The 13,292-nt window shown below is 47.4% G+C and overlaps 1 protein-coding gene across 1 annotated transcript in view; it reads right to left on the bottom strand.

Annotated features, from left to right (window-relative positions):
* The window catches only part of LOC112236094 (teneurin-2-like), a 311,870-nt gene that overhangs the window by 76,666 nt on the left and 221,912 nt on the right, over nucleotides 1-13,292 (bottom strand). The window contains exon 3 of the mRNA XM_042326319.1: nucleotides 118-301. Within this exon, the coding sequence (XP_042182253.1) occupies nucleotides 118-301 (184 nt within the window). The remainder of the gene's footprint in view (nucleotides 1-117; nucleotides 302-13,292) is intronic.

Below are 13,292 nucleotides of genomic sequence, written 5' to 3'. Positions count from 1 at the left end.
TTTCACACATCAAACAAAATCTTCAGTAGCTTTTTGTCTGGACAGAGAGGGAGGGAGGGAGACAACAACAAATTAATGAAGGGATGGAATGATGGAAGTGATTGACAGCTCTCTTACCGGAGGAGGGGGATTGGTGTCTGAGCAGGTATGAGTCATCGTGGGAGCGGGGCTCCAAGCGGGAGTGGGAGGAGTTATTCTCCAGCAGAGGCACCTGGCACTCCCTGAATGGTGGAGAGGAGGAGGAGGAGGGGCATAGGGATGAAGAGGGAGGGGCAGAGGGGGAGGAGGGAGGAGGTAGGGGGATGGTGCAACCTGGAGGATGAAGGAAAAGAGAGAGGGAGGGAGGGAGGGTTAGACATACTGATGGACAGATGATTGACAGAGGGACACTAAAAAGAGGTACACACACTAATGCACACACACACACCCACCCACACACACACCCCATCTCAGCAGCTTTACATAGTTGAGCCATGGGACGGAGGAGTCTTTGGACACATTGAGGCTGGTCCTTTACAATAAAGAGAGGGACAGGAGATTTGACATATTGAGGCTGGTCCTTTACACTAGAGAGAGGGACAGGAGATTTGACATATTGAGGCTGGTCCTTTACACTAGAGAGAGGGACAGGAGATTTGACATATTGAGGCTGGTCCTTTACACTAGAGAGAGGGGGATAGGAAACATTACAGTGACCGTATTACCGCCACACCGGCAGTCACGAGTCATGAAGGCAGTAAATTCCACATGACAGTTTAGTCACAGTAATTAGGCTTCTCTGATGCTGCTGCTGGTCATTGGTAGCCTACCAAACTTGCTAACTGCTTGGTACTCAGCAATCTATTGTCCCTCTAATCACTCTGACATCAATGCAAATGTTTTAAAAAAATCATGTTCTGAAACATTTTTTGTAGGCTATGCAATTGCCGAGCAAACAGAGTGATGGCCTCTAGTAAAAAGAGGATGATCCCATTAGCTTTCTATAGGCTAGGTCTACTATATTTATCTATCAGCCTTCTCTAGGCTAGGAGGCTAGGTCTACTATATTTATTTATCAGCCTTCTATAGGCTAGGTCTACTATATTTATCTATCAGCTTTCTATAGGCTAGGTCTACTATATTTATCTATCAGCCTTCTATAGGCTAGGTCTACTATATTTATCTATCAGCCTTCTATAGGCTAGGTCTACTATATTTATCTATCAGCCTTCTATAGGCTAGGTCTACTATATTTATCAGCTTTCCTAATATTAAGCACGTTGCTTATATTTACAACAGGAGTATAGCCTACCAGGCTGGCATGAACATGAACCACGGGAAAGCGTCCTCCATTCTCTATTTAAGTGCATAGATGACATGTATTTTTTCCAGCTGCCCCTGTTTCGATACAGGTGCATAATAATGTTCCATTCTAAATAAAAACACATTTCACGCATATATTCCTTAGTGTATGTAAAGACAAGACTAAATCAAAACTGGTCTGATGGGTGACAATATTAGCCTTTCACCTGTGAATGATATATTATCACCTGTTTTTTTAATTTGACCTTTATTTTACTAGGCAAGTGAGTTAAGAACAAATTCTTATTTTCAATGACAGCCTAGGAACAGTGGGTTAACTGCCTGTTCAGGGGCAGAACGACAGTTTTGTACCTTGTCAGCTCGGGGATTTGAACTTGCAACCTTACGGTTACTAGTCCAACACTCTAACCACTAGGCTACCCTGCTGCCCCATCACCTGTGAACGATATCCAGCTAATGTGCAGTAAGGCAAACCTGCAGTATAGTCACACACCTCATGTAGCCTAGCCCATAGGCCTACATGTTTTAATAAGGTTTGTATCACAACTAAAGTGGCCAAATAACTTCTTAAAATGCAACACATTATTCTGCTTTCTAACCGGTGTAGAGCCTAACTGTACATGGGCTGGCGTGAGTTTCACGTTTGGGGAAGATAACTTTCACCGTAAAATGCACCTTTATAATAAAGTAATACATGTCTGATCGCATTTGCCGTCACTTTCGAGAACAGTGTTTTCCCGCTGATGAATTGCATTTTGGAATATTAGCTCTTATAGTCTACTGCAGCGTATGCTGTTGCTGCGCTTACAATGTGAACAAATAGTCTAATAGTTTATCAACATTTTAAGCTAAACGTTCTGATTTGTTGCGTCAGCCTCATTGCTTTTAAACTTCTTTTTGATGCTAGTGGTTGTATAGATGTGGGATCTATCGCATCCCACAACTGTCCCAGACTATGTTTGGAATATTTATTAATTGCACAGAAGAACACGTTGACCAATAGAATAGGTTAACGTTTGTACTATGGTGGCCATGCTTAAAAAAAACAGAAAAAAAAGAGAGGTGCCATAATGGAAAACTTCGGCGTCCGGGGAACAGTGGATTAACTGCCTTGTGCAGAACGACAGATTTCTACCTTGTCAGCTCAGAGATTCAATCCAGCAACCTTTTGGTTACTGGCCCAACGCACTAACCACCAGGCTACCTGCTGGTTACTGGCCCAACGCACTAACCACCAGGCTACCTGCTGGTTACTGGCCCAACGCACTAACCACCAGGCTACCTGCTGGTTACTGGCCCAACGCACTAACCACCAGGCTACCTGCTGGTTACTGGCCCAACGCACTAACCACCAGGCTACCTGCTGGTTACTGGCCCAACGCACTAACCACCAGGCTACCTGCTGGTTACTGGCCCAACGCACTAACCACCAGGCTACCTGCTGGTTACTGGCCAGGCTAACGCCCTAACCACCAGGCTACCTACTGGTTACTGGCCCAATGCCCTAACCACCAGGCTACCTACTGGTTACTGGCCCAACGCACTAACCACCAGGCTACCTGCTGGTTACTGGCCCAACGCACTAACCACCAGGCTACCTGCTGGTTACTGGCCCAACGCACTAACCACCAGGCTACCTGCTGGTTACTGGCCCAACGCACTAACCACCAGGCTACCTGCTGGTTACTGGCCAGGCTAACGCACTAACCACCAGGCTACCTGCTGGTTACTGGCCCAACGCACTAACCACCAGGCTACCTGCTGGTTACTGGCTCTAACCACCAACGCACTAACCACCACCAGGCTACCTGCTGGTTACTGGCCCAACGCACTAACCACCAGGCTACCTGCTGGTTACTGGCCCAACGCACTAACCACCAGGCTACCTGCTGGTTACTGGCCCAACGCACTAACCACCAGGCTACCTGCTGGTTACTGGCTAACCAAGGCTACCTGCACTAACCACCAGGCTACCTGCTGGTTACTGGCCCAACGCACTAACCACCAGGCTACCAATGCTCTAACCACCAGGCTTTGGTTACTGGCCCAACGCACTAACCACCAGGCTACCTGCTGGTTACTGGCCCAACGCACTAACCACCAGGCTACCTGCTGGTTACTGGCCCAACGCCCTAACCACCAGGCTACCTGCTGGTTACTGGCCCAACGCCCTAACCACCAGGCTACCTACTGGTTACTGGCCCAACGCCCTAACCACCAGGCTACCTACTGGTTACTGGCCCAACGCCCTAACCACCAGGCTACCTGCTGGTTACTGGCCCAACGCCCTAACCACCAGGCTACCTACTGGTTACTGGCCCAACGCACTAACCACCAGGCTACCTGCTGGTTACTGGCACTAACCACCAGGCTACCTGCTGGTTGCTCTCTAACCACCAGGCTACCTGCTGGTTACTGGCACCAACGCTCTAACCACCAGGCTACCTGCTGGTTACTGGCCCAAGCTCTAACCACCAGGCTACCTGCTGGTTACTGGCCCAACGCTCTAACCACCAGGCTACCTGCTGGTTACTGGCCCAACGCTCTAACCACCAGGCTACCTGCTGGTTACTGGCCCAACGCACTAACCACCAGGCTACCTGCTGGTTACTGGCCCAATGCACTAACCACCAGGCTACCTGCTGGTTACTGGCCCAACGCCCTAACCACCAGGCTACCTGCTGGTTACTGGCCCAACACTCTAACCACCAGGCTACCTGCTGGTTACTGGCCCAATGCACTAACCACCAGGCTACCTGCTACCAGAGGCAGTTTGGAACTGGGTAGTGAGTGTTGCAAATGAGGACAGATGATTATTACGTGCTTCATGTCTCGGCAGTCCCGTTCTGTGAGCTTGTGTGGTCTACCACATCGCATCTGAGCCGTTGTTGCTCATAGATGTTTCCATTTCACAATAACAGCACTTACAATTGACAGGGGCAACTCTAGCAGGGCTGAAATTTGACGAACTGACTTGTTGGAAAGGTGGCATCCTGTGACGGTGCCACATTGAAAGTCACTGAGGTCTTTAGTAAGGACATTCTACTGCCAATGTTTGTCTATAGAGATTGCATGGTTGTGTGCTCAATTTATACACCTGTCAGCAATGGGTGTGCCTGAAATAGCCGAATCCACTCATTTGAAGGTGTGTCCACATACTTTTGCATATGTAGTGTACGTTAACATTGTCAAAGCAAGTGAAATAGATAATAAACTAAAGTGAAATAAACAATCAAAAATTAACAGTAAACATTACACTCACAAAAGTGCCAAAGGAATAGGGACAATTCAAATGTCATTATGTCTACATACAGTGTTGTAACGATGTGCAAATAGTTAAAGTACAAAAGGGAAATTAAATAAACATAACTGTGGGTTGTATTTATAATGGTGTTTGTTCTTCACTGGTTGCCCTATTCTTGTGGCAACAGGTCACACATCTTGCTGCTGTGATGGCACACTGTGGTATTTCACCCAATATATACTATGGGAGTTTATCAAAATTTGATTTGTTTTTTCGAATTCTTTGTGGGTCTGTGTAATCTACTTTCTCTCTCCCTCTCCCTCTCTCTCCCTTTCCTTGTCCCTCTCTCTCTCTCTCTTGCCCTCTCCCTCCCTCTCCTTCCTCATTTCATCCCTGTTGCTTCATAGCTAGTGTTTACCTTGCTCTTGTTTATTAATCTATTTTTGGCTGTTTATTCTGATTACACATGCAGACACGCACACACACTCGCGCATGCACACATGCACACACACACGCACACAAACACGCACGCACACGCACACACGCACTCAAAACACACACACACACACACACACACACACACACACACACACACACACACACACACACTACACCCATGGTGTAAACAGCAGCCAGTGCAGGCCATGTGTTTCCCAGGGGTGTAGTTAGTGTGTGAAACACATTGATCCCTGCTCAGATTACCATGATGCAAGTCTCTCACCTCTTACTGGGCCTGATGCTTACACTGCTGGTCAACACAAAGAACAATCTCTCTCTCTCCTCTTATCCTCAGTGTCTGTAGAACAGTTAATTATTGCACTGGATCATTGTTGTGTGAAGAAAAGATATGATCAATACAATGCTGTGGTGAATACTGAGAACCATAGAACACAATAACCAAAACAACAACAGATCAGCACAGCAGTTGCACTTTCATATGGATCTCAACGTCCTTACTGTGAGACAACTGTAGAGAGAGAGAGAGAGAGAGAGAGAGAGAGAGAGAGAGAGAGAGAGAGAGAGAGAGAGAGAGAGAGAGAGAGAGAGAGAGAGAGAGAGAGAGAGAGAGAGAGAGAGAGAGAGAGAGAGAGAGAGAGAGAGAGAGAGAGAGAGAGAGAGAGAGAGAGAGAGAGAGAGAGAGAGAGAGAGAGAGAGAGAGAGAGAGAGAGAGAGAGAGAGAGAGAGAGAGAGAGAGATCTCTCTGGGTTCTCTCTCTGTCTATTGCTCTTCTTCGCTCTTGTACAAAAGGAGAAAGAGAAACAAGTTAGTGAGATGAAAGTAAATGGATGGTTACTTTCAAGAGAGTTTAAGGCCACAAGACAATGTCATGTACTCTACCTTTCCTACTAACCGCATTAACTCTTCAAACGCACGCAGTCAGGAGACTTTCACTGTCTTTCCTCCGTCTCTACAATACTTTTCTCTTTCCTCTCTCTTCTCTCTATGATACTTTCCTATTTCTCTCCACTTCCTGAAGGTGAAGGACAACGTGTTCTCCTGAGATTCAAAATAATAATAGCTTTATTGACAGGAGCGTTTGAAAAACAATGTCCCTGCTGCCGGCTGGCCCAAGGCTATCATTAAAAAACTGGAATGAAATAATAGAAAAATAACAGATTATCACAGTCATAAAGGGAGAATAATAAAGTGGGTTTAATTAGTAGCCGGTAATGACTCTAGTCCTGCTGTGTCTTTGGACTCGACTAACTGACCTCATTTAACAAACGTTGTTGATTGACTGAGCTGTGAATATTACAGAATTATAATTATTCTACATCATGAGATCTCTCTATATAGAAACTATTAGATTTCCATGATTTCAAACCTGTAGAGAATATACTTGTAAATCATACTGTATCTACTGTCCCTCTCTCTAGTGTAAAGGACCAGTCTCAATGTGTCCTATCTCCTGTCCCTCTCTCTCTAGTGTAAAGGACCAGTCTCAATGTGTCCTATCTACTGTCCCTCTCTCTAGTGTAAAGGACCAGTCTCAATGTGTCCTATCTACTGTCCCTCTCTCTAGTGTAAAGGACCAGTCTCAATGTGTCCTATCTACTGTCCCTCTCTCTCTAGTGTAAAGGACCAGTCTCAATGTGTCCTATCTACTGTCCCTCTCTCTAGTGTAAAGGACCAGTCTCAATGTGTCCTATCTACTGTCCCTCTCTCTAGTGTAAAGGACCAGTCTCAATGTGTCCTATCTACTGTCTCTCTCTCTAGTGTAAAGGACCGGTCTCAATGTGTCCTATCCACTGTCCCCCTCTCTCTAGTGTAAAGACCCAGCCTCAATGTGTCCTATCCACTGTCTCCCTCTCTCTAGTGTAAAGGACCAGCCTCAATGTGTCCTATCTCCTGTCCCTCTCTCTAGTGTAAAGGACCAGCCTCAATGTGTCCTATCTACTGTCTCTCTCTCTAGTGTAAAGACCCAGCCTCAATGTGTCCTATCCACTGTCTCCCTCTCTCTAGTGTAAAGGACCAGCCTCAATGTGTCCTATCCACTGTCTCCCTCTCTCTAGTGTAAAGGACCAGCCTCAATGTGTCCTATCTCCTGTCCCTCTCTCTAGTGTAAAGGACCAGTCTCAATGTGTCCTATCTCCTGTCCCGCTCTCTAGTGTAAAGGACCAGTCTCAATGTGTCCTATCTACTGTCCCTCTCTATAGTGTAAAGGACCAGTCTCAATTAGATCTATGACGATCATGCCATTCTGTCAGCAGGTGTTTGTCAAGGAGATAACTGGAGATAACTGCCGGTCTCACGGTAACTGCCCGTTAATGAACATAAAAAAAGTTTAGCATCTCCTGGCTTCCACATCTACACTTGAAAATGTAATGTGATATAGCCCACACCATCACAATAAATCCATTCCTCATTTTAGACACGTCTAAAGAAACTTGATATGAAGAAAATGTTGTCTGTTTCAGAACAGAATAGCATACTCTGAGTTGTTGGGCCCTGATCCTGCTACGTCATATGGTTGTAGGCTCCACGAGTTAATTTAGCAGACAAGACCTGCTTAGAATTGCATGGCATTATTTTTATTGATTTATAGTATGAAGAAAACAATTTAACATACACTAACTATATAAATGTATGTGAACACCCCTTCAAATGAAATATGGCTATTTCAGCCTCACCTGTTGCTGACAGGTGTATAAAATCGAGTACACAGCCATGCCATCTCCATAGACAAACATTGGCATTAGAGTGTCCTTTCCGAAAAAGCTCAGTGACTTTCAACATGGTACCGTCATAGGATGCCACCTTTCCAACAAGTCAGTTTGTTTAATTTCTGCCCTGCTAGAGTTGCCCTGGTCAATTGTAAGTGCTGTTATTGTGAAGTGGAAACGTCTAGGAGAAACAATGGCTCAGCCGCAAAGTGGTAGGTCACACAAGCTCACAGAACGGGACAGCCGAGTCATAAAGCACATACAAATTGTCTGTCCTCGGATGCAATACTCACTACCGAGTTCCAAACGGTCTCTGTAAGCAACGTCAGTACAGTAACTGTTTGTCGGGAGTTTCATGAAATGGGTTTCCATGGCCGAGCAGCCGCACACAAGCCTAAGATCACCATGTGTAATGCCAAGCGTTGGCTGGAGTGGTGTAAAGCTCACCGCCATTGGACTCCGGATCAGGGGAAAAACCTTCTCTGGAGTGATGAATCACACTTCACCATCTGGCAGTCCGACGGACAAATCTGGGTTTGGCGAATGTCAGGAGACTGCTACCTGCCCAAATGTATAGTGCCGACTGTAAAGTTTAGTTGGTGAGGCATAATGGTCAGGTGCTGTTTTTCATGGTTTGGGATAGGCCCCTTAGTTTCAGTGAAGGGAAATCTTAACGCTTCAGCATACAACGACATTCTAGACGATTCTGTGCTTCCAACTGGGGCAGTTTGGGGAAGGCCCTTTCCTGTTTCAGCATGACAATGCCCCGTGTACAAAGTGAGGTCCATAAAGAAGTGGTTTGTCGAGATCAGTGTGGAAGAACTTGACTGGCTTGCACAGAGCCCTGACCTCAACCCCATCGAACACCTTTGGGATGAATTAGAACGCCGACTGCGAGCCAGGCCTAATCGCCCAACATCAGTGCCCGACTTCACTAATGCTCTTGTGACTGAATGGAAGCAAGTCCCAGCAGCAATGTTCCAACATCTAGTGGAAAACCAGACGAGTGGAGGTTGTTATAGCAGCAAAGGGAGGACAAACTTCATATTAATCCCCATGATTTTGGAATAAGATGTTGTGGAATGAGGTGTCCACATACTTTTGGTCATGTAGTGTATGTTTCCTATATAAAGCCCTTTGAATTTAATTGAGGTAGAGGGATAGGGAGAGGGAGAGTGAGAGATGGATGGATAGGGAGAGGGAGAGAGCAATAGAATGATAGAGAGAGATAGAGGGATAGGAAGAGAGAGGGAGGGATAGGAAGAGAAAGATAGAGGGATAGGGAGTGAGAGGGAGGGATAGGGAGAGGGATTTGAGATTTGCATTTGTGAACATCATGTATATCTGAGTGTGTTTGTGTTTGTGCATGTGTAAAAATGTATGTGCGGTGTGTATGTATGAGCAGGCATGTGTGTATGTGTATGTATGTGTGAGCGTGTGTGTGTGTTGGTGGATATTAATATTTTAAATCACTTTAATTACAAAAAAAGAAATGGCACTAGATAGCCAAAAGCAATTATGGGAAGTGTAATCTCTTTAGCAATGAAGTCGTGGGGCATGTTTAACTCTGCTCATTTAGTTCCAATGCATATCTAGAAAGGTCAGTGGAAATTGCTTTGTGTTCATGTAACAAAGACTAGGCATCATGGGTCACGTGGTCCTCTGGGTGATTACATCTCTTAGCTAGAGCTAGGGCATCATGGGTCACATGGTCCTCTGGGTGATTACATCTCTTAGCTGGAGCTAGGGCATCATGGGTCACATGGTCCTCTGGGTGATTACATCTCTTAGCTGGAGCTAGGCATCATGGGTCACATGGTCCTCTGGGTGATTACATCTCTTAGCTGGAGCTAGGCATCATGGGTCACATGGTCCTCTGGGTGATTACATCTCTTAGCTGGAGCTAGGCATCATGGGTCACGTGGTCCTCTGGGTGATTACATCTCTTAGCTGGAGCTAGGCATCATGGGTCACATGGTCCTCTGGGTGATTACATCTCTTAGCTGGAGCTAGGCATCATGGGTCACGTGGTCCTCTGGGTGATTACATCTCTTAGCTGGAGCTAGGCATCATGGGTCATGTGGTCCTCTGGGTGATTACATCTCTTAGCTAGAGCTAGGGCATCATGGGTCACGTGGTCCTCTGGGTGATTACATCTCTTAGCTAGAGCTAGGGCATCATGGGTCACGTGGTCCTCTGGGTGATTACATCTCTTAGCTGGAGCTAGGCATCATGGGTCAGGTGGTCTGGGTGATTACATCTCTTAGCTGGGCTAGGCATTACATCTCTTAGCTGGAGCTAGGCATCATGGGTCACGTGGTCCTCTGGGTGATTACATCTCTTAGCTGGAGCTAGGCATCATGGGTCAGGTGGTCCTCTGGGTGCATCTCAGCTGGGCTAGGCATCATGGGTCACGTGGTCCTCCGGGTGATTACATCTCTTAGCTAGAGCTAGGGCATCATGGGTCACATGGTCCTCTGGGTGATTACATCTCTTAGCTGGAGCTAGGCATCATGGGTCAGGTGGTCCTCTGGGTGATTACATCTCTTAGCTGGAGCTAGGCATCATGGGTCACGTGGTCCTCTGGGTGATTACATCTCTTAGCTGGAGCTAGGCATCATGGGTCACATGGCCCTCCAGGTGATTACATCTCTTAGCTGGAGCTAGGCATCATGGGTCACGTGGTCCTCCGGGTGATTACATCTCTTAGCTAGAGCTAGGGCATCATGGGTCACGTGGTCCTCTGGGTGATTACATCTCTTAGCTAGAGCTAGGGCATCATGGGTCACATGGTCCTCTGGGTGATTACATCTCTTAGCTGGAGCTAGGCATCATGGGTCAGGTGGTCCTCTGGGTGATTACATCTCTTAGCTGGAGCTAGGCATCATGGGTCACGTGGTCCTCTGGGTGATTACATCTCTTAGCTGGAGCTAGGCATCATGGGTCAGGTGGTCCTCTGGGTGATTACATCTCTTAGCTGGAGCTAGGCATCATGGGTCACGTGGTCCTCTGGGTGATTACATCTCTTAGCTGGAGCTAGGCATCATGGGTCACATGGCCCTCCAGGTGATTACATCTCTTAGCTGGAGCTAGGCATCATGGGTCACGTGGTCCTCCGGGTGATTACATCTCTTAGCTGGAGCTAGGCATCATGGGTCACGTGGTCCTCCGGGTGATTACATCTCTTAGCTGGAGCTAGGCATCATGGGTCACGTGGTCCTCTGGGTGATTACATCTCTTAGCTGGAGCTAGGCATCATGGGTCACGTGGTCCTCTGGGTGATTACATCTCTTAGCTGGAGCTAGGCATCATGGGTCACGTGGTCCTCTGGGTGATTACATCTCTTAGCTGGAGCTAGGCATCATGGGTCACGTGGTCCTCTGGGTGATTACATCTCTTAGCTGGAGCTAGGCATCATGGGTCATGTGGTCCTCTGGGTGATTACATCTCTTAGCTGGAGCTAGGCATCATGGGTCACGTGGTCCTCCGGGTGATTACATCTCTTAGCTGGAGCTAGGCATCATGGGTCACGTTGTCCTCCGGGTGATTACATCTCTTAGCTGGAGTTGCCCTTTGCTGGTTCACTAGTCTCTCTGTTGTTCTGTTTCCTTGTTTCTTTGTGTTTTTTTTTTGCTTGTCCTGTCTTTCATTATTTAATTATTTATACATGTGCGTGTTGCCACTGGAATTCACCGTCCTACAGTGAAGTAGTGTTGTTGGGATTTGCACACCCTCAGCGACACTTCTGACCTCTGTGAAGCAATCAACTGGAAACCGGACTAAAGTCTGGTGGCATTGGGGTGTCTGGTGATGGGGGCAGGAGTGAATGGACCGGAAGCCCTTAATCAGACCCCTGCACACCAGCGGTACAGGACTATTATGGTCGCCAGTAGTTGGCACTTGAGTGGCAAGTACTCTCAGTAGACCACTGTGTGACTGAGCAGCCCTATTTAGGAGCTACACCCAGTTGGGGAGAGGCCTAGAAAGGTGACCTAAAAATGACACACTCACTCCTTCCTGGATAGGCTACCACACCTATCGGGAGTTCCACTCAGCTGTCAAAATGATGAAGAAAATAATTTGTCTGAAACTGGCGACATGGAACATCAGGACTCTTTTGGACACTGACAATAATAATGATACACTGGAGAACTAAGGCGCTACAACATTGCTGCCCTGAGTGAGAGACCAGGCTCCTGGATGAAGGATCCCTGAAAGAGGAGGGAGAAGGCTCCACCTTCTTCTGGAAAGGTCACCCTCCGGGTGGACAACATCAGCACGGTGTGGAACTAGCAGTTAAGAACAGCCTTTTACCCAGCTTCACCGAAACGCCTGAAGGCGTAAGTGAAAGACTCATGTCTCTCCATATCCCCCAAGATGCATTATGCTATTATACTCTTCTCAGTGCATACCCACCAATGTTACCATCTGAAAATGAGGCAAAGGACTGCTTCTACCAGTCACAAGATGAGGCCCTTCACCGCATCCCCAGGAATGAGAAGATCTTTCTGCTGGGTGACTTCAACGCTAGGGAGGGACAGGAAATGGAGCAGGGTGCTGGGTGACTTCAACGCTAGAGAGGGACAGGATATGGAGCAGGGTGCTGGGTGACTTCAACGTTAGGGAGGGACAGGATATGGAGCAGGGTGCTGGGTGACTTCAACGCTAGGGAGGGACAGGATATGGAACGGAGTGCTGGGTGACTTCAACGCTAGGGAGGGACAGGATATGGAGCAGGGTGCTGGGTGACTTCAACGCTAGGGAGGGACAGGAAATGGAGCGGAGTGCTGGGTAGGCATGGCGTTGGCTAGGTCAATGAGACGACTAACTCTATGTGCAGAGCATGATCTCACAGTCACTAACACCTTGTTCCAGCAGAAGAACAAATATAAAACATCATGGATGCCCCCACGCTCCAAACCCTGGCACCTGATGTCCTACGTTACAGTGAGACGTTCAGGCTCTAATGACGTCCTGCTGACATGTGATATGAGGGGTACAGAATGCTAGACAGATCACTGTATGATACTGGCTAAACTCCAGCTGAGAATAATACCCCCCAATGCTTGAAGAAGTCCAGTAAGAGGCGTCTGCACTGTACCCGGCTTGAGAAAGCTGCAGTAAGGGACGAGTCCCGTCTGTCTCTCGCTGAAAGGCTGAGGGAGAATGAGCCTCTTCTGAACCATGGACCAGAAGTGGGCATCGCTCAGCTCAGTGCTCTATCAGGCAGCAGCCCACTCCATTGCCTACAGAGGTAGGAAACATCAGGACTGGTACGACGAGAACTCGGACACCATCACAACCTTACTGGACAATATGCACAAAACGCACAAGGCTACTCTCAACAGCCACACATCTATGGCCCGAGAAGTCGCTACATCACCCCCATGAAAACAGCTGATTGTCTGACTCTCTTGAAGGAGAAAACCAGATCCTGAAGAGGTGTGCTGACCACCTAAACCAGATCCTGATGAGGTGGGCTGACCACTTAAACCAGATTCTGATGAGGTTTGTTGACCACCTAAACCAGATCCTGATGAGGTGGGCTGACCACTTTGAAGCACTACTCAACCAGCTCTCTC

This window comes from Oncorhynchus tshawytscha, linkage group LG08 (assembly GCF_018296145.1).
Source record: "Oncorhynchus tshawytscha isolate Ot180627B linkage group LG08, Otsh_v2.0, whole genome shotgun sequence".
Taxonomy (NCBI): Eukaryota; Metazoa; Chordata; class Actinopteri; order Salmoniformes; family Salmonidae; genus Oncorhynchus; species Oncorhynchus tshawytscha.
The sequence above is the reverse complement of the archived record's forward strand: the minus strand, read 5'-3'. Positions and strand labels throughout refer to the sequence as shown.